At 46.3% G+C, this 27,129-nt stretch overlaps 1 protein-coding gene across 6 annotated transcripts in view; it reads left to right on the forward strand.

The window, feature by feature from the left end:
• Ctnna1 (catenin alpha 1) overlaps window positions 1-22,128 on the forward strand; it is a 132,680-nt gene extending 110,552 nt beyond the window's left edge. For 5 of the 6 annotated variants that reach the window (XM_017600964.3, NM_001007145.1, XM_039096868.2 and 2 more), the window contains 9 exons: window positions 5,248-5,340; window positions 8,954-9,110; window positions 13,441-13,641; window positions 14,209-14,360; window positions 17,689-17,799; window positions 18,452-18,633; window positions 18,759-18,864; window positions 20,222-20,356; window positions 21,017-22,128. In XM_017600964.3, coding sequence (XP_017456453.1) covers window positions 5,248-5,340; window positions 8,954-9,110; window positions 13,441-13,641; window positions 14,209-14,360; window positions 17,689-17,799; window positions 18,452-18,633; window positions 18,759-18,864; window positions 20,222-20,356; window positions 21,017-21,304 — 1,425 coding nt within the window. In that variant the 3' untranslated portion in view covers window positions 21,305-22,128. Of the gene's footprint in view, window positions 1-3,936; window positions 4,554-5,247; window positions 5,341-8,953; window positions 9,111-13,440; window positions 13,642-14,208; window positions 14,361-17,688; window positions 17,800-18,451; window positions 18,634-18,758; window positions 18,865-20,221; window positions 20,357-21,016 lie in introns of those variants that run through there. The other variant, XM_039096869.2, reaches the window with a different exon arrangement.
• Window positions 22,129-27,129: the final 5,001 nt, after the last annotated feature.

Raw genomic sequence — 27,129 nt, forward strand, 5'->3', positions numbered from 1 at the left:
GCAAGAGAAAAAATGTAGAAAGATTATGTCAGCAAACATTGTAGACTTCCTAAACTAGGAGTAGAGGCTCACACCTTTAATCCCAGTATTTAGGATTCAGAGGCAGGTAGATCTCTGAGTCCAATGCTAGCTGGGTACAGAGTGAGTTTCACGACAGCCAGAGCAAGACAGTCACCCTGACTCAAACAAAACAAACAAAACTAGAGGTATAGTAATAAATAATAAATCCTTACCCATGTGGATATTATCTTCTAATAGAGAATGGGGGAAAGATAAAAGTAAATGCAGGTTTTATGAGGTGTGTGTGTGTGTGTGTGTGTGTGTGTGTGTGTGTGTGTGTGTGTGTGTGTGTGTGTGTGTGTGTTTGTTTCATATGATGTAAGGTTCATATAATGAAATGGACTGAAGGAATATTTGAAAAACTTTTATTCTTTTTTCAAATGGATTCAAAACTTTGAGTAGTTTGGATAAAAAACTATTATTTGGGGCTGGAGAGATGGCTCAGCAGTTAAGAGCACTGACTGCTCTTCCAGAGGTCCTGAGTTCAGTTCCCAGCAACCACATGGTGGCTCACAACCTTCTGTAATGGGACCCGATGCTCTCTTCTGGTGTGTCTGAAAAAAGCTACAGTGTGCTTACATAAATAAAATAAAACAAAATTTATTTAAAAAAAAACCAAAAAACTATTATTTCAGTACTCTTAATATATGACCAACATAAATTTGGAACACAGCAGATGTACTATTTTAGGAATCGAGTGTGTGTGTGTGTGTGTGTGTGTGTGTGTGTGTGTGTGTGTGTTGCTTTAATATAAATAATTTCTTTATAGCATATGAAGGATATAAAAATAGGATACAAAATTCTTTAGTGTGAGAGTGTCCTGTAAAGTTATCAGTCCTTAAATTATGGCTCCATTCACTCAAAGGTGGGAAGGTCCTGTAGTGCCCACAGCGGATGAAGTGTACATGAACACACGAGATCAAGTCCTGTTGGATCACTATTCAGGCGCTTTTGTGGCTTTACTTAAAATAATGGTAAAGAGTTTTTCTGTGAGGTCCCTCCACTGTTATTTCTGAGGGCCTGCCTGGGCTCTAGGACTGACTTTTGGACTGTAATTGTCATTAGTGGAACTTGTTGACTCCCTGCAGGATAGCCTGCCTCTTTTTTTTTAAATGTCCATAGATGTTAGATATCCTCAAGGTCACTGATAGGGAGGAGGAGCAGAGGGCTTGCGTTGCTGAACTGGGGGCTTTGTGTTTTCTCTCTCTGATTACAAATAGTGAGTGAGGTAGTGCTTCTAGGCAAAAGTCCCTTTTGTACCTTACTTTTCTCTCATATCAAATTCATGATGTCTTTATGTTAGTCTTTGATCGAAAATATGTTAAGGCGGAAATTGGTTTGCTGTCAGAAATTTTTTTGCTGTCAGAAACCTTTTTGTCACTAATGCAATATCTGTGTGTCCTTTTGATGACTTCTTACCTCCTTTGCTTGTGCATCATAAGAGCCAAGGAGCAATCAGTGTTCTTTTTTACTTATCCATGTCTCTTCAAATGTACAGTTCATGAGTTAAACAAGGAAGATACCATGTATCACTTAGTATCCTTTTCCCTTCAGCCTCAGTAGTGCATTAAAATAGCCTTGGGATGGGGATTTGCTGCACTCAGGTTGCATCTCATCTGCTGCCTTGTGAATTAAGAATTGCATACTAGATGAAACGCTTTAACTGTTGGGCTTCTTCTCTCCCAGTTTTCTCATTATCTGGAACTTTATGGGGTATGACTTTATTAGTTTGAAATGTGTATTTTGACTGCAAATTGAATGATCTGCATTGTATATTTGATTTTGTCATGAATTTATAAATAGTAATAAGTGGCCTTGAAGGCTCTGTGAAGAACAGTTGAATTAAACACTGATCTTATGACTGGCTGTGTACTACCTCAGTGAGTCCATGTGACTTGGCACACTGAAACTCTAGCAAATAACAATTAACAAAGTTCTGATGTTAGTGTGCATATGAGACCGAGTCTTCTTCGTTCCCAGACCAGTCTTTCCCCTTTCCCAACTTATTACCTTGTCAATTTAACACAGCAAACCCTCCCTCCTTTCTACCACATGGGTCCCTTAGCTCAAACTCACTCGAGCTCGGAGGCAGCAAGTGCCTCCACCCACAGAGTCATGTTACTCCTGAGACTGTCTTCTCAAGGGGCCTCTTCTTTTCTCTTGGATCCTGGTGGGAAGGATTGAGGAGCACTGCCCAGCCCTGGCTGGGTTAGATCATAGTGCAGATCATAGACCTGCCACACCTGCTTGTATGGCCTCTAATCCCAGGACTTGAGGCAAAGACTCCAGAACTATAAGCTTCTGTTTCCTCACTGGGAGTGGGGACTGATATCCCAGGTTTAGTGAGGCACCATTTCTAAGTTTACTTGTAAGATTAGGCAGCTAGGTAGATTTAGAAATAGAGAACTTTAAAAATAGTTTACTATTTAAATAAATTCCCTATTATAAATCTTGTTTTGTATTTGTTACTAGTGATGCTTATTTATACCCTGCTTCCTAAAATTATATTATCATGACTTATTTTGAACAAAAATATATATGATAAAGTTGTATGTGGATAGCTAGACCAAGTGAAGAGTGGCAGACAGTAGGAGCGTACTTGGTATGTGGAATTTGGATCACGGAAGCATTCGAGTGGAAGTGCTAAACAGCCATGTCGGTTGAGGAATTCATGACAGTCTTTCCCCACCTCCTAAGAATAATTTCAGAAAGAATTCTTCCATAAGATTTACATATGAGGCATTGATTGATTTTTTTTTTTTTTTCGGCACTTTAAAAATAAAGAATTAGTTTCTCTAATGGTGACGTCATTTGTTACCACCTGTGATGTGAGAAGCTGTCCAGTACCTGCCTTTATGTGAAAGAATTGAGAACATTCATCGCTGTCACTGTATAGGCGGGTTGATCTATGCCACGAGGAACCTCTCTCAGCCCTATTTGTCAGCCCCACATGTCCCATTCTCCCTTCCTAACTGCCTCCTCTCTCTTCCTGGTTGTTTTGATGCCAGGTACTTGCTGTTTTAGTAGAACCTGTCTCAGGTTTCGGGGGGGGGGGGGTGTCCCCATGCTTCTTGTTCGTTTTTATTCAGACTTCAGCTTCTCTCACCATTCCCTTGATGCATACCTTGACATACTGGGGATTAAACCCCAAACCTCACACTTACTAGCTGAACAGGCTGTTACTGAGCCGCTGCCCACCTCCAAACACACACTTTGTTTTACTTTGTAAAGGTTTGAAAAACAGGATCTTACTAATTTGCCCAAGCTGGTTTTGACCATCCATCTTGCCTAGATGGGATTGGATTCTACATCTTTCAGGCCCAGTGATTTGAGACCAGGTTTCTATTGTGTAGCCCAGACTGGCTTAGAAATCACTGTCTTCCTACTGTAGCTCTCCCTGCTGCTGTGGTTACAAGATATGCATTCCTGTGCCTGTCAAGCTAAAGACTTCACACTGATTTTATTATCTGATTCTGATGGAGTGTTATGTACATGCCCAGTACCTATGGAAGCTGGAGGAGGAGGGCGTCACTTTCTCTGGATCATTGTGAGCTCCCATGTAGGTGCTGGGAATCAAACTGAACCCTTGAAGAACAGCCTGCTGAGTTGAGCTGTTTCCCCCAGAGACTTTTTTAAAGTAGTATTGACTGCTGTTCCAAATCTAAAGGTGCAGGTTCTCCTCAGTAAGAGGTAAAGGTTTTCCTTCCCTTTATTTCCTTTCACAGTAGCCAGATCTGGCACTAGTATGCGAGGCTAGCCTCTCACTCAGAGCTGTAGTCTAGATCTTGCATTTGCACGTTTTTCATTGTGAGAAGTGAGTAGTCTTGTTCCCGGAGGGTGTACTGAAGCTTGTTCATCCAGGAAAGACTTAGTGACAAGCATCACTAAGGCCTCCTCCTCCCAGGCCTAAAACAAGCAGCGTCCTCTTCTAGAGTGTCACTGCTCTAACAGTGTAATGTTTTAGAGTAATGTTTTAAAACAAAGAATGAGTCTTCTGTAGCCTTTTTCATAAGATTTGTATCAAGGAACCAAATGACAAAGAATTCAGCCATTTTATGTCTCACCACTCTGTATCTGACTATAGTCAAGAATACATTATTCTTTACTTCGTGATTTTGAAAATATTTGTAAGTGTTAAGATTCACAAAATTGAGATAGCATAAATAGAAATAAATTGAAATAAAGTTGTTGGATGGTGGAAAGCAAAATCCTAGTGTCTGACTGTCTTTCCTGTTCACTGCCTGAAGCCAGCTTAGAGAGGCAGTGGGCGGGGTTTGTGTTGCTCTCTCACCTCACCAGGGAGCTTTGTGATGCCATCTAGTTCTTTTGTTTTCCAGAACCCCTCCCTCTTTTTGAGCTAGGGTCTTCTGGTATAGCTGTTTCTGAAGAGCAGTGTTTTAGTACAGCCAGGACACTAGCAAGCCAAACTATGATACAACTGTAAAAGTCATTTCTGCTTATGTCAGCTGTGGCATAGAGACCTGGGAGGGAAGGTAAAGATTTACATTAAAAGTACACTATGCCAGACAAGGAGGTCCAACCAGCGATGCTACCGTTCTAAGAACTGGGTGGAAGGTTCTCGATGCTTCCATTGTCCTCACTTCCCTTCATTGTTTATGAGGGTGGCATTGGTTCCATCTGTTTGGTTTTGTTTGAGACACAATCTCTAGCTCTGGCAGTACCAGAACTCTCTGTAGACCAGGCTAGCCTTGAATTTACGGGGTTCATTTGCCTCTGCTTCCCAAGTACTGGGATTAAAAGCAGGTGCCACCACAGCCGGCTGATTTGGTCCACTTACCATGTTTTAAAATTTTTCTTAATTTACCTGTGTTCAAATAAACTTAACTTGAATTTATACATATGACAAGGAGAGCAACAGCTTGGAGTTTTGATTTTGTCCCCTCAAGAGCAACTGCAACTTTACTGTTTGTGGATACTGGCAGTTCCTTCCTCGGTGTTCAGGCAGATTAGAGCTGCTTCAAAGCCTGTGCACCACCTCTTCTGATACGACCTACAATGTAACACTGCGAAGTCCTTGCGGCCTGAGAGTGGGCGTCTTCGGTGTGTTTGTATCTCCTCTTTTCCGGGAAGGCCAGAGCAGGACACAGCTACCGACCGCCCTGCTCCAGTCAAAGGAGAGCATGCTTAAAGGCGTCCTCATGCTCTTCATGCTCTTCCCTCTCGTAGGTCGCCAACTTGGCCTGTTCAATCTCCAATAATGAAGAAGGCGTGAAGCTCGTTCGGATGTCTGCAAGTCAGTTAGAAGCGCTCTGTCCTCAGGTAACGTATAGCCAGCCCGCTTACCGTATCTCCAGCATGGACTTTAGTAGGGTGGATGTAAGTTTATTTTGTTAGGTTTGCCCTCCCTTCCTTCCTTCCAAAAAGGGGGTTTTAAATAGAAATCCTTATACAAATAAACCATAGAATGGAAAATTTTAAGTATCTTTTTTTTTTTCTTCATCATATGTTACTGCCTTTGCCTTTAATTTTAAATGCATAGGAGAGGGTCATCAAGATGGCTCACTTCTGCCAAGACTTATGACCTTGGTCTACCCCCAGGACCTACCTGATGGTTAGGAGAGAAGAGACTGACAGGTTCCTCTGTTGACACATGCTTTGTTGTGTGCATGTATTATGTGTGTGGTACACAGGTGTCTGACCAGCTTATGCACAGTTGTGACACTCTTGTCACAGAGTAGCTAGTCTACTTTGCTGAGGTGTCTTATACAGATAATAGTAACCTGGTTGAACCAGCCACTGAAGGAAAGTCTGTTAATAATAGTGACACTTAGAAAGATGGGTAATTGAACTGGGCTAAGTGTGGGGGCTACTAGAAAGACTGTAAGTACACAGAACAACTAAAGCCTTTCTCCTTTCTCCTACTTTATTAGTGTGTGCTTACACATGGTGCATGTACTCATGATGTGAGAAATGGGTCTCTTCTACCACATATGGGTCTCTGGGACTGAACTCAGGTCATCAGGCTTGTCAGAAAATAACCATTATCTGCTGAGTCCTCTTACTTGCCTTGGCTAGTGCTTTTGAATTGTCAGTGTATTTGCCTCCTATGAGCTACTTTCCCTGCCATTCAGATCTCTAAGCAATCTTTTTGAGGGGGGGGGGGCTCTTTTTTTCGGAGCTGGGGACCGAACCCAGGGCCTTGTGCTTCCTAGGCAAGCGCTCTACCACTGAGCTAAATCCCCAACCCCCTCTTTTTTTTTTTTTTTAAGATTTATTTATTATATAAATACACTGTCACTGTCTTAAGACACACCAGAAGAGGGCATTGGATCCCATTACAGATGGTTGTGAGCCACCGTGTGGTTGCTGGGATTTGAACTCAGGACCTCTGGAAGAGCAGTCAGTGCTCTTAGCTGCTGAGCCATCTCTCCAGCCCTCTCTAAGCAATCTTAAGTCGTGTTTTCCTACTTTTCCAGGTAGAGAAAACAGCACAGTCTAAGAGTCAGGTTAACCTCTCTCTGCTATGTCCTGCCAAACTGGCAGTAGACATAGGCCAAGGGAACGAAGCAGAGGAGCTAAGGTCTCAGACCAGGTCTCGGGGTAGAGTTTCTATGTAAAGTCTGCAGCCTTAAATGCACCATGACCCCTTTGCTCTGATGTGGGAACACTCAAGCTTTCTATGATGGACCAGTTACAAGGCCCTGCCATCTGATGAACATCTTGCCAGCTTTATACTGTCATAAAATTTTCCAGCAACTGATTGCTGTGAGATAATAAATACAGTAGATTGGATGACCAAATTGAATGAAATAAATTTAGAGTAGATATCTACAGATTGGACTTTCTTCCCCTCAAGTTTGCCATTTTATCCTTCCAACACTTTAATATCTTTGGTTCTCTGTTTCATTTTAAAATGCTTGAAAAGCGACAATGCTTCCACATATCTGCAGAAGCAGATGGTAGCATACGCTGATCACACCTACCAGGAGTATTTATATAAATGATCTTAAAGCCTAGGGAAAAAGAATCACACGGAGCGTCTAGTCACTGCTAATGAAAATGCTAGAGTTCATGAACCTTGTGGCTTGGCCCATGTCATAGCATGGAGCCCATCACACAAAACCTTATTTCTCTCCTTCACAGTTTTACTTAAGATGGACCTCAGGACTGAGGTTTAGACACAGGACTCAGACCACACTTGGCATTAGGGGTGTGCCCTGAGTAAAAGGTCTTTTCTGGGAGTATTCATTCTTCATGCATGCAGAGGTGGGCATCTTCAGTATTGGCAAATATAAACTGGGCCGTGTGGGTTGCTGTTCTTTGTTGTCTTCAGTTAGCTCCAGACACCGTCGACATGTCTGACGGTGGTTAGGATTTTTTTTCATGTACTTACTATCCATTTCTGTACATCTTTTGGAGAAAGAACTCTTCAGATCCTTTCACATACTCACTGATTGCAGTGAGTAATGAATGGTATGAAAATGCACGTGGAGACAGCAGAAAACAATGAGGAGAGATGGTTAAAGTGCTTTATGAAGAGGTGGGTGATAGGGCTGGGGAGATGGCTCAGCAGGTAAGAGACTCAAAAAGGGACTGAGTTTGTTTCGCAGCAGCCATGTTAAAAGAGAAGTACCTCTTGTCTCCCTAAGCCGTGTTTAGAAACTATAAATGGAAGAAAACGCCCTCAGTGTAGGCTACCGTGAAGAGTGGAAGTGGCTAACGCTGTGTCCCTGGCTCGCACAGACTAGGTGCTTTCTCCTGGAGGTGAGAAGGAGGACAGTGCACCCTTGCCACTTGTTATTTTTGGGGTAGGGAATAACTTAATAGTCATAGAAGATGGAGTAAGAGAGAAGAGGACCACGGGGAGGACTTACTCCCTGTTACTAAAGCATTTGAAGCTGAATGGTGGACTGAATCCAGTATTGCTGTGATTATAGCAGTTGTCATTGAGTCTTATACTTCAAATGGATGAATTCTATGAATTATAAATGATATCTCAATAAAATGCCTGTGTATGTGCTGAGGCTGGAATTCAGAGCCCTGCACATACTAGGCAAACTTTCTACCAGGGGGCTGTGTCCCCAGTGCTAGACTCTTAATTAATGTAGCAGACTGTATACTTTTCTATGGGATTTTTATACGTCAGAGATACCTGTGTTAAAATGACAAAGGGAAAAGAGTCCTTGGAATTGGAACACAGTATCTCTATGATGAATGAAGCCCGATAAGTCGGCATTTGGTACTGGGTATTAAGCATTATTAGACATTGTTGCTGCTTCTGTAATAGTGACGGATGACTGAGATAAGCCTAAATACTGCCACAGTAGGAGAGTAACGTAAGACACCTATAAAATGGAATAATAATGTTTTAATATATACTTAATGATGTTGAATGTTTAAAAGAAAGAAGCAGCATAGTTAATTATATGTAGCATATAATTTTAATTATATAATTTTTGATGGTACATTTCTATGAATGTTTTAAAAACTTGGAATTTAATGTCAAAAATTATAGAAATGGGGGCCAAAGAGATGGTTTAGTGGTTAAGAGCACTGGCTGCTCTTCCCGAGGTCCCGAGTTCAATACCCAGCAACCACATGATGGCTCACAACTATCTGTGATGGGATCCAACGCCCTCTTCTGGTGTCTAAAGACAGCTAGAGTGTACTCATACACATAAAACCAATCTTAGAGGAAAAATCGTAGAATTGCCTTCACAGATTGGCTAAAGTAGAGGGAGCCTTCGCTTATTTTACAATTGCCTGCTGTTTCCAAATCAACTTTAGTGCTAAAGCCTAAGGCCTGCTCTTCAGTGTTTCCTGTGTATGACTGTGGTAGAGCACATGGTGTCGTGCCTTCCCCTATCACCCCATGTGATTGGCTTACATGACTGTAGAGTGAGTTATGCGCGTTACTTTACTGTCTCCGCAGGTTATCAATGCTGCGTTGGCTTTAGCGGCAAAGCCACAGAGTAAACTGGCCCAAGAGAACATGGATCTTTTTAAAGAGCAGTGGGAAAAACAAGTCCGTGTTCTCACAGATGCTGTTGATGACATTACTTCCATTGATGACTTCTTGGCTGTCTCAGGTAATGAACTGTTTCCCTAAAGTGGCACGTATAATTATTGTCCAAGTCATAATTACAAAACACTTTTAAATCCAGGAAAGGAAACTCTTATCAATAACATGCTGGTTTCCAGTTTTACAAAGTTCTACACTTGTGTCCCGAGTACGGGGAGTTAGAACTAACTGGAGCTCTATCCCTCATAGCAGGGCTGGTGTCTGTTTTGGAAGCACTAGTTATTGGGCTGGCCAAACCTTTCACAGAGGGTTGTATACTACAGCCCTCTGGCTATGACCTGTGTGTCCTGCTACTTTAGGTTAGCCCTATGTTCTGGTGTCACTGGTCACTTGTACAAGCCTGTGAAACTCAGGGGAGAAGCCTCAGCTCGCTCAGCTAGTTTATTATAGAGAATTCTCTTTCCCTTCGTGGAAAGCGTCTGTCTCTGAAATGATCATAGTTTAACTGACTACTTTCCCAAAGATCATGTCTGCATGATGTGCAGATAGAAAACAGAGAGGAAATATTTAAGTGCCATTTAATTATGAACTTGCAAAAAATAAATCTGGGTAATTCACCTCACAAAAACAGTTGATTTCATTATATAAACATAAACTGGTAATGACATAGTAAATTGCATTCATATAGAACATGTCTGTCAAATGCAATTCAGTGTTTAGCTCACAGAAATAAATTTCAATCCTATCTCCTTAGAGTTGAGTAACACTAAATGCATTTTCCATTTAACATGGACTCTGTTGCCCCTGGCGGTGTTGTCTTCTTGGAAATGCCAGGCTTCCTGAGGCTACTGGCTGTGGGCAGATTTAGTGACTGGGTTCTTGTCGAGCTAAAACTACCTGTCACCCCAGGGACCCACAGGCTGGAATGTGAGTGGCAATGGGGCTTGAAAGAGAAGCAGACTTAAGTACATGCACAGCACCGTCCTCCAGCAGTGACCTATATAAAGGGGACTGTGCTCTGCATACCAATGTCTCCCTGGCTTTGCATGTACTCCTCCAGATGTAGCTTTGGCCTAACTTGAGAAAGCACTGGTGCGGGCTGTTGAGCTGCAGGAAGGCAGGGTAAACAGTGTTGCTGCAGGACTGCCAAATTGCAGATGCTGCTACTTTAAAACAGAAAATTCATCTGCGGGCACATTGTTGCAGCAATGGGCCTTTCTGGGAATCTTGGCCTTCTGTTGTTTTTCCCAGTGAAGTTTGGGATTATTCTTCTTCATAGGCTTAGGGAGAACATTCTACCTTCACAGCACATTTTAAAGCAAACAACAAATTTGCAAATCTAAATGCAAACTTCCCTCTGGATAAATACTACATTCTTAGTCTTTTTAAATTAAAGTGAGTGTGTTTGTTGAGTTAGACTCAAGGGATTTTCATTTTTTTTCTCACAGTAAAGTAAAATATAATAAAATAAAAATGTTCCTCATATAACATTTTTCAAATCAGACAACAAAAGGGATTAACTATCAGCATTTAGTGGGATCCAGGCAGGATTTTTTTAAGGTTATTTATTATAAAACATAAGACCAGTAAAGAGAAATTAAATTCTTTGGCAGGTCCACTTTTATTTATCTAGTGACTGGGTTCAACATTTTTGCAAATAAATGAGTTTAAGAGGGCCTGACTTAGCAAAACTATTGAGCCAGTTTCTATTTAGTGAGTTGAAGCATAGAATTATTGTCTTGAAGAGAGCATGAGAATTTTGTATGCCTGCCTCTTATGTGTTTTTGATCTGTCATAAGCTTGCTGAAGAACACAATGATTAGTAATGTGAGTGAGGAGCGGTGAGGACCACGTGGGTGTGGCTTCCCTTCCCCGAGAACCAAGAACCAACCAGTAGCTAACAGTGAGCCTGTGGACCCTCCCCCACCCGTGCTCCACTCTTGATAGGCCCAGTGCAGGCAGTGGCTGTCATAACCAGAAGATTTCACAGGCCTTCTCTTTATCTGCTGGCTAGTGCATTCTTTGAGTCCCCTCTTCCATGATGTTCTCCAAGCCTTAGAGAGGTTGGATGAACATCCCGTTTAGGGCTCAGCACTGAACCATGCCTTATTCTCACCATCTTGGGCAACAGAGTGTCTTTGTATTTATTGCAAGAAAAGGTCTCTGAGGTTGAGTACTTCTGTGAGTGTAAACAAGTGTTGGGGGCCACAGTGACACCAGTTTAACTAAACCTTAGTAAGCCCTCTGGGGCCCAGACCTCCCAGCAGTGGGTCTGACTGGGTTGCATTGCCATCCCCCTTTCTGTTCAGTCTAAGACCCAGCCTGTGGAGTGGTGCTCCCCAGTTAGGATGGGTCTTTCCGCCCCGGTTAACCCAAACTAAGTAGTTTCTGACAGCTGTGCCCGTAGGCTGGTCTGCTTGTGAGTTTAGATCCCTTCAAGTTAACAGTCAGTATTAACTCTCATTAAAATGTTTATTCCCTGCCCGGTCTGATTTTCATACAAAAGGATTTTTGTGTTTTTTAAAAAAATTTATAATAAAATAAGCGAAACTGTAGGCAAGAATTTCTCTGTGGAGGAAAGAAGCAGCACTTGAGGTGACTTCGTGGTGGCTAGAGGGAATGTTAGCGGTTTGGTTTTCTGTTGTGTTTTTGTGTTTGTTTTCTTGCTGATGTGAGAAAAGGGTCCACGGGTCAACAGTACAGTCTGTTATGGCAGAGAAGTCCTGGCAGCCAGTCACTTTATATGCTTAGGAAGCAGAGTGAGTAATCGTACTTACTCCACCTCCCCCAAAACAGGGTTTGTTTTTTCTGTGTAACCCCGAGTATCCCAGAACTCACACTGTAGACCTTCTGCCTCCTGAATGCGGGGATAAAAGCCACCACCACCTGGCTCCTCTCCTCGTACCCAGGGAGTGGTGCTGCCCACAGTGGGTGAAACTCGCCACCTCACAGGTCTGCCCAGAAGTCCATCTCTCATGCCAGGTTTCCTGAGATGAACAGTCATGGCCAACTTCTGTAGGTGTACTTCCTTTGTTTTGTCATACCTTCTCTGGTTGTGATCACAGATGGGGGGAAAGTGTGTACAAATTTAATAAAATTGGGGTTTGTTTTTGAAAACATAGGTATCTAGATGATGTTTTTTATAGAGTACATCACTGAGTCTGATGTATTAACCCTCCAAAGTGTTAACCACACCAAAACAGGGATGAGATCTAAATAATATGGAAAACACTGGGTTGTAGGTTTTTTTTAACTCAGAATCTTTTCTTCCCTTTTGACTTTCCCACCTTTGCAATACAAGATTTATCTTCCACATTAATCTTGGGTTCAGAAAAACTAGTTTCAACATTAAGACCTTGAATGATTGCAGGCTTAGTATATGTTTGTTTAGTTGTCATGGAGGGAATTTGGATTTAAAAGATGCCTATGATGATGTTGCAGTCCTCTTCCCTCCCTCCCTCCCTCCCTCCCTCCTTTCTTTCCTCCCTCCTCCTTCCTTCCCTCCCTCCATTTGTCTCTCCCTCCCTTCCTTCCCTCCTTCTCTCCTCCCTCCTTCCCTCCCTTTTGGTATACTCCTGGCTGCCATCCTGGAACTCTGTAGACCAGGCTGGCCTTGAACTCACAGAGACCTGCCTACCTCTGCCTCCTGAGTGCTGCAATTAAAGGCGTGTGTCACTACACCTGGTCCCAGTGTACGTCTTAAAAGAGATTGCATTTGCTGTTTGTTCTAGCTCTTCTATAAGAAATAGAACTTTCTGCACCTACTATGTCACGTTCTGTTGTTGGCAGGATACCATGTCTTTAACTGACATAACTCCTGAGAGCGGCCATGTGTTGCATCAAAGGGGAAGTTAATGTTGCCACCCTCTGCAGCCCTTCATGTTTGCTGTATATTTGCCTCTCACCCCATCTGAGTCTGCCCTCCTGTCATGGTGGTCTGTGTGCAGCTTGCAGCTTGTTCCTCTTAGCACAGTTTCCTTGGCCCTCTGGCTTGTTTCCCTTTCACTATTATAGATGAGAGTGGGAGTACTTGCTCTGGGGTTTCTGAAAACCGTGTCAGGCTTTGAAAGGAAATGGTTTGGGGTTTTCAAATCCAGCTGTGTGCCTAGTAGGAGCTTCTGGTCAGTTTGGCTGGATTCAGTGACAGCCGATGAAGGCGGAGTCCTTGAAGGCAGTGTGCTTGTTGTTCCTATTGCGTTATTTATTTGGCATATGGGGTATTTGGAGGACAGGGGACACTTGCAGGAGTTGGGTCATACTCTAGATTCAGGCCCCACCTTCCTGAGTGCTGTGTGCAAATGTGTGCCACTCCTTCATATAAACCTGACTCGTGTGGCTGGCACCAAGTTCTTCCTCAGGAACTGGAACATCATGATCTTTCATCTTTTTGTCCTCAGAGAACCACATTTTGGAAGATGTGAACAAGTGTGTTATCGCTCTCCAAGAGAAAGACGTGGATGGGCTGGATCGCACTGCTGGGGCCATTCGAGGCCGGGCAGCCCGAGTCATTCATGTCGTCACCTCAGAGATGGACAACTACGAGCCAGGAGTTTACACAGAAAAGGTTCTAGAAGCCACCAAACTCCTCTCCAACACAGGTCTGAGGACTGTCCCCCCTCCTAGGGTTTCCCTTGTCCCCACCATGGCTGGCTCTGACAGGCTGTCTTCTCATTCCAAATACTGGGGATTGCGCGCACGCGCGCGCGCACACACACACACACACACACACACACACACACACACACACACACACACCTTTTACAGACACTGAGTAGCTCAGTGTACTAGTGAGCAGTTGTCTGTTAGGCAGCTCATGAGCACATAGCTTTATGAATCTGAGATAAACTTCTGAGTTGTCTCTGCTAGTGAGTGCATACAAAATCAGGGTGGGTCCCTCCTGCAGTGTCAGGGATTGAACCCAGAACTTCTTACATGGCAGGAAGCCCTTGGCCAGCCTGCTGTAGTTCTCACTCTTAAGGTCTCAGCATTAGCATCATTTCAAGTTTTCAACCACCCAGTCCTAGTTCACAGAATCTCGTGAGGAGAGGCTTGAGTCCTTGTAGGAACAGAGGCTCTTTGTCATGACCGTGACTGTCTGTCCAAGGACTCAGGAAAAGGTTGGTGGAGGACCATCTGCATAGTGTGACCTGTCCTTGTCTCTGTAGTCATGCCGCGTTTCACTGAGCAAGTGGAAGCAGCTGTGGAAGCCCTCAGCTCAGACCCCGCCCAGCCTATGGATGAGAATGAGTTCATCGACGCCTCCCGTCTGGTATACGACGGCATCCGGGACATCCGCAAGGCCGTGCTGATGATAAGGGTGAGGGGCCATGTTCTAGACATTTTACTTTTTTAAGATTTCTTTTTTTAATGTATGTGAGTGCTTGTTTCTATGCACACCAGAAGAGGGCATCGGGTCCCATCACAGATGGTTGTGAGCCACCATGTGGTTGCTGGGAATTGAACTCAGGACCTCTGGAAGAGCGTCAGTGCTCTAACCACTGAGACACCTCGCCAGCCCTTCCAGACATTTTAACAGCTTCTGCCAGCTTGAGCAATGTGCCATCTGGAACTCAGGAGATCCAGTGGCAGTATATTAAACCCAAGGATCTAAGAGCTATTAGAATGAGATAAAACCCAAACGTGGACCAGAAAAAGAAATCTAACATGAGTTGGGCTTGATAAATTAATTTGGGAATTTATTTGGATAAACATAGAATAGTTTGAGTTGCAGGGAAAACTACAGAAGATATTTTAAATTTCAGAGAGCATTTCTTCAAGGTTAAGTTACTGTACTTTTGCCAAAAAGGAACACTCCTCTCCTTGAAGGAAAACTCAGGCAGGAGGTTAGGCTCTGTTCAGAACAGAGTCTGACATGTGCCAGCCCCCCATGGTGTCCCACGGCTCAGGGGCAAGTGGAAGGACGACCACTAGGTCTGATGTTCCCGTCTGAGAGAGAGCAACAGAAAGTCCTCAGACCTCCCTGTGAACGAGGGGCGTTCTGAATCTGCAGGCCCCTCCATCAAACAAGTCCTGGGCCTGCATCTCACAAAATGTCAGTTTTAACCCTGTCTGCCTTGCCAGCAGAAACTAACCACAGTGCCAGTTGCGAACAAGTTGAAGGCCTATTGCTTCCACTTTGTATGAGGCATTGAAAAACTTAGGTATGACCACCATTCCCTGGGGAGGCAGGGAATGCCCCAAGAGCACACTGGGAAGCGGAATGGTTGTGAGTGTGGCTGGAAGATAGTGAAGCCTCCAGTCTTTCCTTTCCGGTCTGTGCTAACGAAGAACCCAAGTGGCCAAAGATGCTTTAGTGGGTAAAGGTGTCTGCGATCAAACTCTGTGGCCTGGACTTGATCTCCAGGACCCATGTGGTTAGAGAAGACCAAAGAAGACTGACGCCTGCATGTTGTCCTCAGAGTCCAAGTCTGTCAGAACATCGATGGTGGCTGGTGGCTGCAGTATGTGTTTATGGGTGCCAAGGCTATATACACTCCATTGACCACTTAGTTCCTCTTCTGTGACTGGATGCCTTGTTAAGCCACTGCTGGCAGAGCTGTCCAGTGTTCCCTAGGAGGAGGTGATCTAGGCTGAGTACCATTCTGAAGCAGCAGTCTGGGGACTGTCCCTCTGATACATGGTTTTCTTCTCAGTGAGCACCCACAGGGTACCTCAGCACCATCTGTAACTCCATCCCAGGGCATCCCAAGCTCTTCTAGCCTCCCAGGATACCAACCACGTATCAAGGCAGAACTCCCACACACAGAAAGTAAATGTTTAAAAAAATTAATGGCTCTATTGGATGAAATAAACAAACAGGCAGTGTTTGCAGCACAGGTCTGACGCATAAATGGCGGCTGCTTACTGTTTAGTTCCGTGCTGGAATGAAGAACACAGGCCTGCTCTCCGGGGCCTCTAGGTGTGTGTGGTGGGGGACTCTCAGGAAGGGCGCCCTTTAGCATCTGAAGTGGGCTTGGTGGAAAAGTGGCAGAAGTGAAGCTTTGAGGATGGTGGTGGTGGAGTTTAGCATTAGCGTGTACACACAACCATCACTGACCCCATTGCTGCCTTTTATTCAACAATCATCTTGGTTTTCTTGGAAATGAGCCTCGGTGATAAAGCCAGGATTCTGTCCTCAGCATGCACACAGTTTCTCCTGTTTGATTTTCACTAGTCCTTTGGCTCCCAATGACTAGTCCTTTGTCCCAATGCCCCACATATCACTTTGTACTCAGCTCCTCAGGCTTGGTTTCCTTTTTAAATTACATTATTTTTTGTGTGCACATGTATTGAGACCAGAAGACAGCTTGTGAAAGTCAGTCCTCTCCTCCTACCATGTGGGTCCCAGGGATTGACCCCAGTTCTCGGGCACCCCTAACCTGTCTTCCTTGTCTCATCCCTCTGCCTGAAGTCTCTTAGCCCAGGACGTCCACACCAGCCCCAGCTTCAGTCATTGAGCAGTCTGCTGTTCACATCACTTGTCCTGTCTCCCACTGCTTGCCCCCTGGCTCAGTCACCTGAGCTGGGATCCAGCCCGAGAGCCAAGTTGTTCTTTTACCTCAGTTTACCCACACTTCCAGCTGCATGTTCCCACTGCACTGCCTCACAGGACCCTTGCCTGTTTCTAGTCACCATGATCGTGCCGGTCACTCGTAGTCAGCCACATAGTTTACTCAGTTTGTGCCCATTATTCCTGTTCGCTGTTAGGATAGGTGAGTGGAGAGTGGAGGAAAGAAAAGAGCTCCTTTTCTTGGCAAGAACAATTCTTAGGACCCAGTTAGGCCTTGAGCAGGCAAGGAAGCAACGTCGGCTGCTGTTCTGGGAAGCTCCTTAGACTTAGCCCACCAACCTACACCAGTCTGTGGCCAGAGCTCAGAGGTGCTGGGCAGGACTCGAGAGTCACACACTGACAGGATCTTTGCGGCTCTGTAGTGCCTTGTGATCCCTGCCCAGTACTGTGCTCACTTCTCTAGACCCCATGGATATGGCTTGGCTTAGGGCCTACCAGAGATGAGGGCTCGCTGCCCTCCTGTCACAGGCTGGCCATCTGGGCTGACACCAACCCCAGCTGTTCTGCCTGCTGGCTCTTCCTAATAACTGTTTCAAGTCAGGAGAGGCTGCTCATATGTGCAAAGTATGATTTTTACCTAAGAACTACTGTAGAGGACTACACCAGCAGTCAGTCCCTTTGGTATGCACTGCTATGTTCTCTTGTCCTTTGACAAAAATAAAATTAGACTTTAGGAATAACACATTGCTTTTTTTATTCCTCAAAATAGCCTTGGCACCCAAAGAGAAAGCCCAGCATTAATTTATGTTCTTGTCATAAAGTAAGCATTTATGAAATTGCTTTATGTTGTGTAAAAACATCTCTTCTTTAAAAACTTTGAGCAAGGATGGTTTTTACCTTCATGTGCAGATGTAGATTCCTTGGGAAATTGTATTAAAAGTGAAATCTCTGTTACAACAAGCCCTGATTCAGAGGTCAGCCTGACTCCTAAGTCCTATGTGAGGACTAAGGGGGGGTGAGGAGACACTACTCTCTGGTAACCAGTGTCTGCACCCTGGGCCTCGGTGCTGCTGGGCAAGGGCTTGCACTCAGCCGGAAGCATGGCTGATTACTCGGGTCTTTCCTTTGGCTGCAGACCCCCGAGGAGTTGGACGACTCTGACTTCGAGACTGAAGACTTTGATGTCAGAAGCAGGACCAGTGTCCAGACAGAAGATGACCAGCTGATAGCTGGACAGAGCGCCCGGGTAAGGACACAGGCTGTGGTCCTCTGCTGACTTGTTCCGGAGAGGCTCTCTGGCTCTGAGACCTGGCCCTTTTCTAGGATATTTAACTAACTATATTCAGAACGCCATTTTTCTGATGATTTTTTTTCCCTGTGGAGTACGACTAAAATCCTAGGTAATGACCTGCTGGTCAATTGTGGCTTCCTAGAAAATACCCTCAGCCAGGAGCAGGGCGGCAACCCAGGGTCCTCCCTGTACACTGGGCTGCACTGAATCAGGAAAGACTGCAGATCTACCTCTGATGGACCTTCCAAAGTTGGAAATGTCTGTTGAAGGTCCCAACAGGAAGGGTTCCACCCACTCATCCCTTTCTCTCCTCTCCTGTTGCTATAGACAACACCAAACTTGAAACTTATAAAGGAGTCAGACCCTCACAGATGTGGTGGTGGAGCCCACAGGTTAGCCTCCCATACTGTTCCCTCCACATTCAGACATGATTTTAAAAAGTGGGTCAGGAATTTAGGCTGCAGTGAATTCCTACAAAAATGAGAAAATTGCCCTTTGGGCAAAATGAAACCATTAAAGTATTATCCTACCTATGTTGTAGATTGCTGTTAGCCGTCTTGGCTAATGCACTGTGAGAACTTCCTGAGTGGTTTGCTTGTGGTTGTAGGCGATCATGGCTCAGCTTCCTCAGGAGCAGAAGGCAAAGATCGCAGAGCAGGTGGCCAGCTTCCAGGAGGAGAAGAGCAAGCTGGACGCTGAGGTGTCCAAGTGGGACGACAGCGGCAATGACATCATTGTGCTGGCCAAGCAGATGTGCATGATCATGATGGAGATGACCGACTTCACCCGGTGAGCGCAGCCCTGCAGCCCACAGAGAGAGAGGCTGAGGACTTCCCTGGGGCATAGACATCTTTTCTCCACTTAACCTCCAACCAAGATGGGATTCATAGACAGGCACCCTGTTCTCTTTTCAGAGGCAAAGGGCCACTCAAAAACACATCGGATGTGATCAGTGCTGCCAAGAAAATTGCTGAGGCAGGATCCAGGATGGATAAGCTTGGCCGGACCATCGCAGACCACGTGAGTGCCGCTCTGCACGGCCCATGGCTGAGGAAGCTGTTGATGAGCGTTCTCATGGGCCACGGCTCACCTTGGAAAATTGCTCTAAGCCACTCCATCAGTCCCAGCATACGTTCCTGAGGATTTCTCAACTCCTATTTCTTTGATGAGTTTCCAGGGTTGGGTGTGTCTATCTAAAACTTTCTATCACTCCAGTCTCTGCCGTGTTGGCTGGTTTTCAGTTTGGAGCAGAAGCAGATTCTGCTGCCTCCCTTCTCCTCACCCTCACCCAGCCTCTTGCTGTGAGCGCTGTTACAGCGTCTAGCTGGGGACAGGCTTCTCTTTCTCCTCACTGCTACTTCATACCTCCAGGAAGCCTCACAGCACTTCCCTGTGGCCTTTTTCTAGGCTTGTTATCCAAGCTTACTGTGTCATTCAGGCTGCAGGATGGGTGACATCTGTCCCTCATTACTCAAGCTAACACTTGGCAGTCATTCTTGACCACCCAATAAAAAGCCTTGTGGACAGTGTGTTGTGACAACACCTGTTCTTTCTGTCTGAAATTAGCAGCTCCATTGATCTCTTACTGCTCAGACCTCTGTGGCCTTTCTTTCCTCTGTTCTGCAAACAGCCATCAACACTGTCATCATAAAATGCAAATCACACTTGAATCTGTCCTGCTTCAGTGGCATCTTAGAAAAATTCAAAGCCTTCAGCATGGAGTATCTAGACCCCATTTTACACCACTGCGCTTCTCCCTCCCCTCCACCATTGGAAGAACAGTGTCTGTTGTGAGCACTGGAGAGTGAGTGAGTGGCTGTGCTTCCTTCTCTGAAGAAACCTAAGCACCCAGCCCCCAGCAGTCTGGGCAGAGGCCGCACTTGTCACCTTTTTGTTAATCACCTGTGCCTAGAGCTCTGTGTTCAGGGTTTATCTTGTGTGCGCCCTGGCTGAGAGGACAGCGAGCGCCTCGGCTGATGAATCACTTCTTTAATCTACATAGCTCAGCATTGTCTCCTCTGTAAGACCAGGCCCTTGCTTGCTGATGCTTACCTCACGTTATAGGGGCCAGGAGCTTCTCCCCTGGGGTGGAAACCTAGGCATTAGCACAGTAGTTGCTGGCAGACCCTGAGTTACTGAGTGGAAGGCTCAGAAAGTGTTCACTGCCTACCCCATGCAGGAGGTGGGCTCTGGGAGGGACTGTCCTGGGGTATGGCACCCTAGAGAATGGACACTCCCCCTTCTCTGCCCCTTGCTCCTTTAGGGAGGGAGGAAGCTAACACCCACGGGGAGCCTTTGAGAAATAACCCCGGGGACAGGAGTTGTCTGGGTGGGGCTGGGAGTACTCAGTGCTGAGCGTCTTTTCCTTTTCCGTCAGTGCCCAGACTCCGCCTGCAAGCAGGACCTGCTGGCCTACCTTCAGCGCATCGCGCTCTACTGCCACCAGCTCAACATCTGCAGCAAGGTCAAGGCTGAAGTACAGAACCTCGGTGGAGAGCTTGTCGTCTCTGGGGTAAGTGTCAGCGATGAGACACACTGGCCAGGAGGGGTTTGCTGGCCCGTGTCTGTAGCAGAAGTAGACATTTGTCCCTGTGCATCGCCCACCTACTCCAGACGGGGAAGGAGAAGCAGCATTAGCTACAAGGTCCTTCTTAGTTCCTCTTGGGTCCTGGAGCCCACCGGCCTCACACCATCTCTTTAGCATGGCATGGTTGGTGTGGCCCGGTGACAGCTGGAACTATTGCCAGGCCTCGTCTCTTTTGCCAGCTGTTCTTTGGAAAAGGGTGTTTTTATACCACCACCACCCCAAAAGAGTAATTAACCCAACTAAGAAATTACCAAATAGAACCGCGCCCACTGCTTTCTCCGTTTCTACCCACAAAGAGCTAAGTTGGAGCAATCCATCAGGTCACAGTCCCTGCCACTGTTCACGGTGCCCGTGCTACACAGCCTTGCACACTCGGCACTGTAAGGGATGGGGGATGAGGCGACTTTGTGTGTTGTCACCTTTTCTTTTCAAAGGCAAGTATTTGCAAGCTACATGGGTAAGAGCTGCCCTTGATAGAGCAGTAGGAGCCCCTTAAGGTGACGAGGCCCTGGTTGGTGTGGCCAGGCCACATGCATGCAGGGTTCTAGTCAGGCTCTTCACCGGTGACTCATCTGTCCTTTGTAGGTGGACAGCGCCATGTCCCTGATCCAGGCAGCCAAGAACTTGATGAACGCTGTAGTGCAGACAGTGAAGGCGTCCTACGTGGCTTCCACCAAATACCAGAAGTCACAGGGGATGGCGTCCCTCAACCTTCCTGCTGTGTCATGGAAAATGAAAGCCCCCGAGAAGAAGCCCTTGGTGAAGAGAGAGAAGCAGGATGAGACACAGACCAAGATCAAGCGGGCCTCCCAGAAGAAGCACGTGAACCCTGTGCAGGCCCTCAGCGAGTTCAAGGCCATGGACAGCATCTGAGCTCCGTAGCCCATGGGGGTCCCGAAAAGTCGGTCACATACTTCTCCACTCAGATGTGTTTGCTAAGTAGAGAGCTCTGTTGTATTCCACAGGGAGGGAGCAGATTTCAAACTCAGCCAGGTGGTGAATTTTGCAAGGACATGTTTGTGTTAAAGCTGGTTAGAAAAAAAGCTTTTAGAATTCAAAATATATTTCTAGCTATATTTTTATAAGCTTAATTGAAATAAAAATTCTGTAATCAGAGAGTGCCACATTAACTTCTTGGTCCATTTCTGAACAGGCCGGGGTGAGCACCCAAGGGAGAGGTTGCCTTTAGCCCTACTGTGGGGCAGTATGGAATCAAATGGCCAAGGGTGACCCAGGGTAAACCATGGGGCACCTTAAACTGTGTGAGAAAGAAGGTCCAGAAACCTGAGGAATAAAACAATGGATTACCCTGGAAATTGATTGGTTTCTTTATGAAGCAGAATGGGAATTATGATTCACGGCTAAGTTACTAATGTGCTCTGCTGTAGGACACTAATAGAGTTGCTTTTCTCGGGCTAGAACGTTGTGATGCTGTAATCAGAACATGCTTCCCCTGTTATTCCAGCTGGAAATGCAAATTCATCGTCGGGCTCTCGTAATAATCGCAGTGTTTCCTGCTTTGGGCTGGCTAAGGAGCCTTGACAGCAGTGTTCGCTTAGGCAATAATTTAGACTCCACCTTACTTGTGATTACTATAGCAATTACCATAGCTACAAGATAAGATTTTACTGTCTTATTTAAATTTTATGAATCTGTTTTTTACACTAATTTTCCCAATAAAGTCTATTATGAACCAAGTCTAAGAAGCAGAAGTCATTCTTTGCCTTCAAGAAGAGTCAGACTTGGGCTAATTGCCCCTCTGCCCAGGATGCCTAGGGAGGAGGGAGAGACAGTGACTGGATCTCTAGGGAGGACCTCTCAGGTTCTTGCCTCCCAGGCAGGGTAAGTCCTGTTCAGTACCCCAGCCTGAGGAGTGTCACAGCCATTCTTCAGGGTTCAAGTCAAAGCCGTGGGGGCCCTTCTATGCCAGCAGCATCAACCATGACATGAAAATGGCTGACTCCATTCCCTAGCCTTGTCTCCTATCCCTTCCTCCTACAGATTCCCTCTTAGAGATCCCTAAAGAGATGGCCGTGGACCTTGTCACCTTACTAACTTGTTCTGCCATTGCAGTCAGTGCTTATCTTGCCCCTTGTCAAGTTGACTGCCTTCCCCAGTCACACTGGCCCTACCTTATCAGACCTGCGTAGGCAAGGTCCATGGAACCCACTTCCTTACACACCTTCTCCTCTGTGCCTTCCCTCATCTGCCTGCCTGCCTGCCTGCCCCTCCCTCCGCTCTTCTGATCTTCTGATCTTACCCAAGGTGCCTGGCTTTCAGTGCCTGATACTGGCTTGTTATTGGCACTCTGCTTTTAAGTCTGATATTCTGAGATGTTCCCTCTGGCCAGGGCGCACCCGCTGCCTCTGCTCTCCATGCCTAAGGCCCTTCGGCGTTTCCACCTTTGCTTGTATTACCAGTCACATTTTTCTGGCCAAATAACACAATGAGGCTACTTTAAAATGCATGCAAGGTCTACAACTTGTGACCACTTCTGCACACTGCCCCATGGCTCAAACCACCTCATCTGTTACTTCCTAGCCAGTGTTCCCCCGAGCTTGGCCGGTGCCTGCAGATCATGGTGTTACCGCTGAAGGAAGTGAGGCTTGGGCTGCTGCCGTGCTGCCAGAGCGCGCTCAGGTGTTATGGCCAGGCTTAATTTCTTGTCACAGAAGTGCCTCCGTAGAAAAACCCACAACATGACAGCTGCCTTCCCCGCCTGGAGTGGTCTAGTGCTCTCTGGAAAGCCTTTGCCCACCATCCCTGCTGTACTGCGCATGCATTGCAGAGGTGGCTGCCCATTAGCACGTCCTGCCCTCCCTCCCTCAGCATCAGGTCAGCCCTGCCCAAGAGAGCCCAAATCTGCAAGCGACTTCACATCACAAAAGCCCAAGTCCTCAGTAATGGCTGCGTCTTGTTCCCACCAGCCTCCCTGTTCTCCAACAATCTGCACACATCGTTAGCACCCCTTCAGCCTCCCAAGTGCTTCCTGGTTTTGCCTGTGCTGGCAGTCCCTGGGTGGGGTTCCTCACGTCATACTTCACACACCTCTTGTTTGAATGGCCCATCACTGACACCCCCAGACTTCCCTGCATTTTTTGTAGTTTTTAACAGATATCACCTCAAGTTTATTTGTAAAGCTAGCAGGGGCCGCCAACCCTCTGCAGATATGTGGGAGTCTCACTAGTTCACCCATCTTCACCTTGGCAATGAACATGGTGCCTTCATACCAGCACTGGAGCCTGAGCCTGGGTTGGCAGCACCGTGACCTTTGGCCGTGTAGCAACAAAATTGCTTCCGAGGCTTAACCACATTCAGTTCCCAAGGGCTGCTAAGGTCTTCTCATCACGTTGCCTGCACCTTCAGGCCCTTGTGCTTTTCAGCAAAACATAAACTCTTCAGGAAACTGGATCGACCCTGTAAGAAATTTGCCTTTGTGATGAGTGTCTGGTGCCTTTTCTGTGCCCTTTTCAAGACTGGTTGTGTGTGTCCAGCTCTTGGACTTGGCCAGGTCTGCACTGACCAGCAGTTCACCGAGTGCCTGGGACTGAGGGAGAAAGAGCCCTTGTGTCTAACCGTGCTGCCATTAGCTCATCAGTAAATGTTCTCCAGTTCAGGCTCTGCACGCCTGGCCACACCCCAGTAGGTCAGTCCCCAGTCCCTAAGACTCAGTCCGCTTCCCAGCTCTGACGTTGCCACAGCAGACGCCAAGAGCTCACCACCGAGGCCTTCATCAGCCTGTGTCTGAGACCAGGGCCATTCCAGCTGCGTCCACACTGCTGTCCGGGAGCCCATCTCTCCCATTCCTGTCCCTTTGTGTTCTATGGTCTTGGCTGTGTCCTCTGTGGAAATATTGGAGGTTTTAGTAAAAAGGTTTTAGCAACAGAGGAAGCCCAGACCAAAATCTTGAAACCTCGTGTGTCCTACAGATCTTGTGATTCCACACAGAGCATGTGAGAGGAGACTCAGTGTGGGAGGGCGACGTTGTGAAGATTCCCAAGGAGGTGCCGGTGCCTGTCCCTTGACGTCTCTCAGGATCTACCCCCATCACCCACTGAGTCCTGAGCTGCTCCTTTCAACCTGGTGAGCAAAGGACAGAAGTCCCATGTTACCTCCCTAGCCTGTCATGCTAATTTTTTGTTATGGCCTCCCTCTATTGATGGGGTCTGCATTCCACAGTCAGCTCTGGCCTTACTAATCACTCTCCTTTGTTTTGATGCCCGGTCCCCAACTTAACCCCTTGAGCACAGAACTTCCAGGCCCAAAAATGAACCTTCCACATGGGCCAGGGCCTCCTCTCCGGGGAGGAAAGCGCTGCTATGATGACCACACCAGAGGCCTCATCCAGCCCGTAGCACACCAACATCAAGGTCTGGTTCCTCCAGCATCCCCCAGGCTCGGCATCCCACGAGCTTTGGTTGTACAGATTGCCTTCTCTAGACTTGTGGTTTCATATCCTTCAGATTCCTGCTTCCTTCCTCGGCTTATTCTTGATACCTGTGGTGTTGCCATAGTCCAGGGCCCCCCTCTGGTTCTGCCCTTCCTACCCATTCCAACATGGCAGCCTCCAGGCCTGTGACACCCAGACAATTCTTGCTGAAATGTTTAGCAACAGGCTTTCCAGGGTGGGAGCAGGCAGGCCACACCTCTCCGCTCTGCATCAGTTAGAGCTTGCTCTGTCAATGCCACTGAGGCGACTCTCACAGGAGCCTCCACCAGTTTCCGCTGCACTCTTGTCCCACAGCCACCAACAGATGACATGAATGTTTTCTGACATCTCTGCTCACCTTCGGGAAATAAATGCTAGCGCCATACCTGTTGGTCGGTGTTGCTGGGTTGGACAATGTCAAATACTATAGAGTGGTTCCTCCAGGTCCTATGGTCCCGACTGTCACTGCAATGCTCACACAGACTTTTAATGGCATTAGCACTTTCTGGCCTACTTTAGAAATGCTCTCACTCTGCGTAGCCCAGGATGGCCTGGCACTGTGTAAACCAGGCTGACCTTAAACTTTGAACGAGGCATGTCTGATGACTTCACTCTCTGAGAAGTCCAGCTTCCATCTATAGGGTGTTCCAATCCTCTGAATAGAGTCTGCCATCACGCCAGACGACTGCCCCTCGTGGACTGCTGTCCTGAACAAGCTGGGATCGATGGAATAGGATCTCAATGTTGTCTGTCACCCGGAGACAATGGGTGTGCACAGATTCAGAGCACAGCGTGGGGAAACCCAGTAGTGGGCTGAGGCTCTCCCTTTTTCTTCTCTTTTTTTTAGGTTGGGGTGGGGCCAGAGAAATGGCTCAGTGGTGATGATCACTGTATGGGTCCAGTTCTCAGTACCCACATGGTGGCTCACAAACATGTAACTCTGGTTTCAGGGATCCAACACCCATTTTTGACCTCAGCAGGCACTGGCATAAACGTTAATCACAGGCGTACATGCAGGCAAAAGGTTCACATACATAATAAAATTTTAAAATAGAACTAAAATATAAGTTAGGTTGGAATTTACATGTAATAAGACACACTCTTTGCTAACATGGGAAAGTCATACACTCCCTTGGATCGCAATAGTTCAAACACACCGTTTCCCTCTAGTGTTGACTCTACAGGTGGAATTCCTTGACTGTTGGCCTTTGCATCAGTGGCATCTGCACCGTGCGTCTCGGGGAGCCGAGCCTTGGAGAAGCCTGTGCCCTTGTGGGAATCCTTGCTGTTTTCAGTAGTGAGTAGTATTCCATCAGAGGGTGCACAGTCCCTCATTCCTCCTGTGCGGGACACTGGAGCTGTTCTAGTTTTGTTTTGGTTTGTTTTTTTTTTTTTTTTTTGGTTCTTTTTTTCAGAGCTGGGGACCGAACCCAGGGCCTTGTGCTTCCTAGGTAAGCGCTCTGCCACTGAGCTAAATCCCCAGCCCCTGTTTTGGTTTGTTTTAAGGGAGGCATTTTTTTTTAAGATTTTATTTATTATATCTGAGCACACTGTAGCTGTCTTCAGACACACCAGAAGAGGCCATTGGATCTCATTACAGATGGTTGTGAGCCACCATGTGGTTGCTGGGAATTGAACTCAAGACCTCTGCAAGAGCAGTCAGTGCTCTTAACCACTCAGCTGTCTGTCCAGCCCTTTAGTTTTGTTTTTAAAACTCACATTTTTTTTTTTTTTTTTTTTTTTTTTTTTGGAGCTGGGGACCGAACCCAGGGCCTTGTGCTTGCTAGGCAAGCGCTCTACCGCTGAGCTAAATCCCCAACCCCTAAAACTCACATTTTTATAGAAGCCTTTGAATACAGACTTTTGTGTACACAGACGTCTGCTTATCTCAAGCAAACACCTAGGAAGAAGGTTGTGCTCTGTGATCAGTAATGTGCCAGCCTAGGAGACCACCCTTGCCATTTTGTATCTCTCCAGTGGCAGTGAGCATCCGGCTGTTTTGTCTCTGGCACATGGCATCCTCGGGCTGTGTTTGGGTATAGGTTTGCGTGCAGTGGTGTCTTACTGTGGTTTTCCATGCATTTCTCTAACACTGCTGTGCTGAGCTTGTCCTCGTGCCCCGCAGCCATCCGCGTGGCTTTGGTGACGTGCCGTTCCCATTCTCATTGGGTTGACTGTACAGATGGACTTTGAGAATTCCTTAAACATGAATTCAAACCCTTTGTCAAATAAGTGATTTGCAAAGGATTTTGTTTGTAGCTTCTTATTT

Source organism: Rattus norvegicus, chromosome 18 (assembly GCF_036323735.1).
Source record: "Rattus norvegicus strain BN/NHsdMcwi chromosome 18, GRCr8, whole genome shotgun sequence".
Lineage (NCBI taxonomy): Eukaryota > Metazoa > Chordata > Mammalia > Rodentia > Muridae > Rattus > Rattus norvegicus.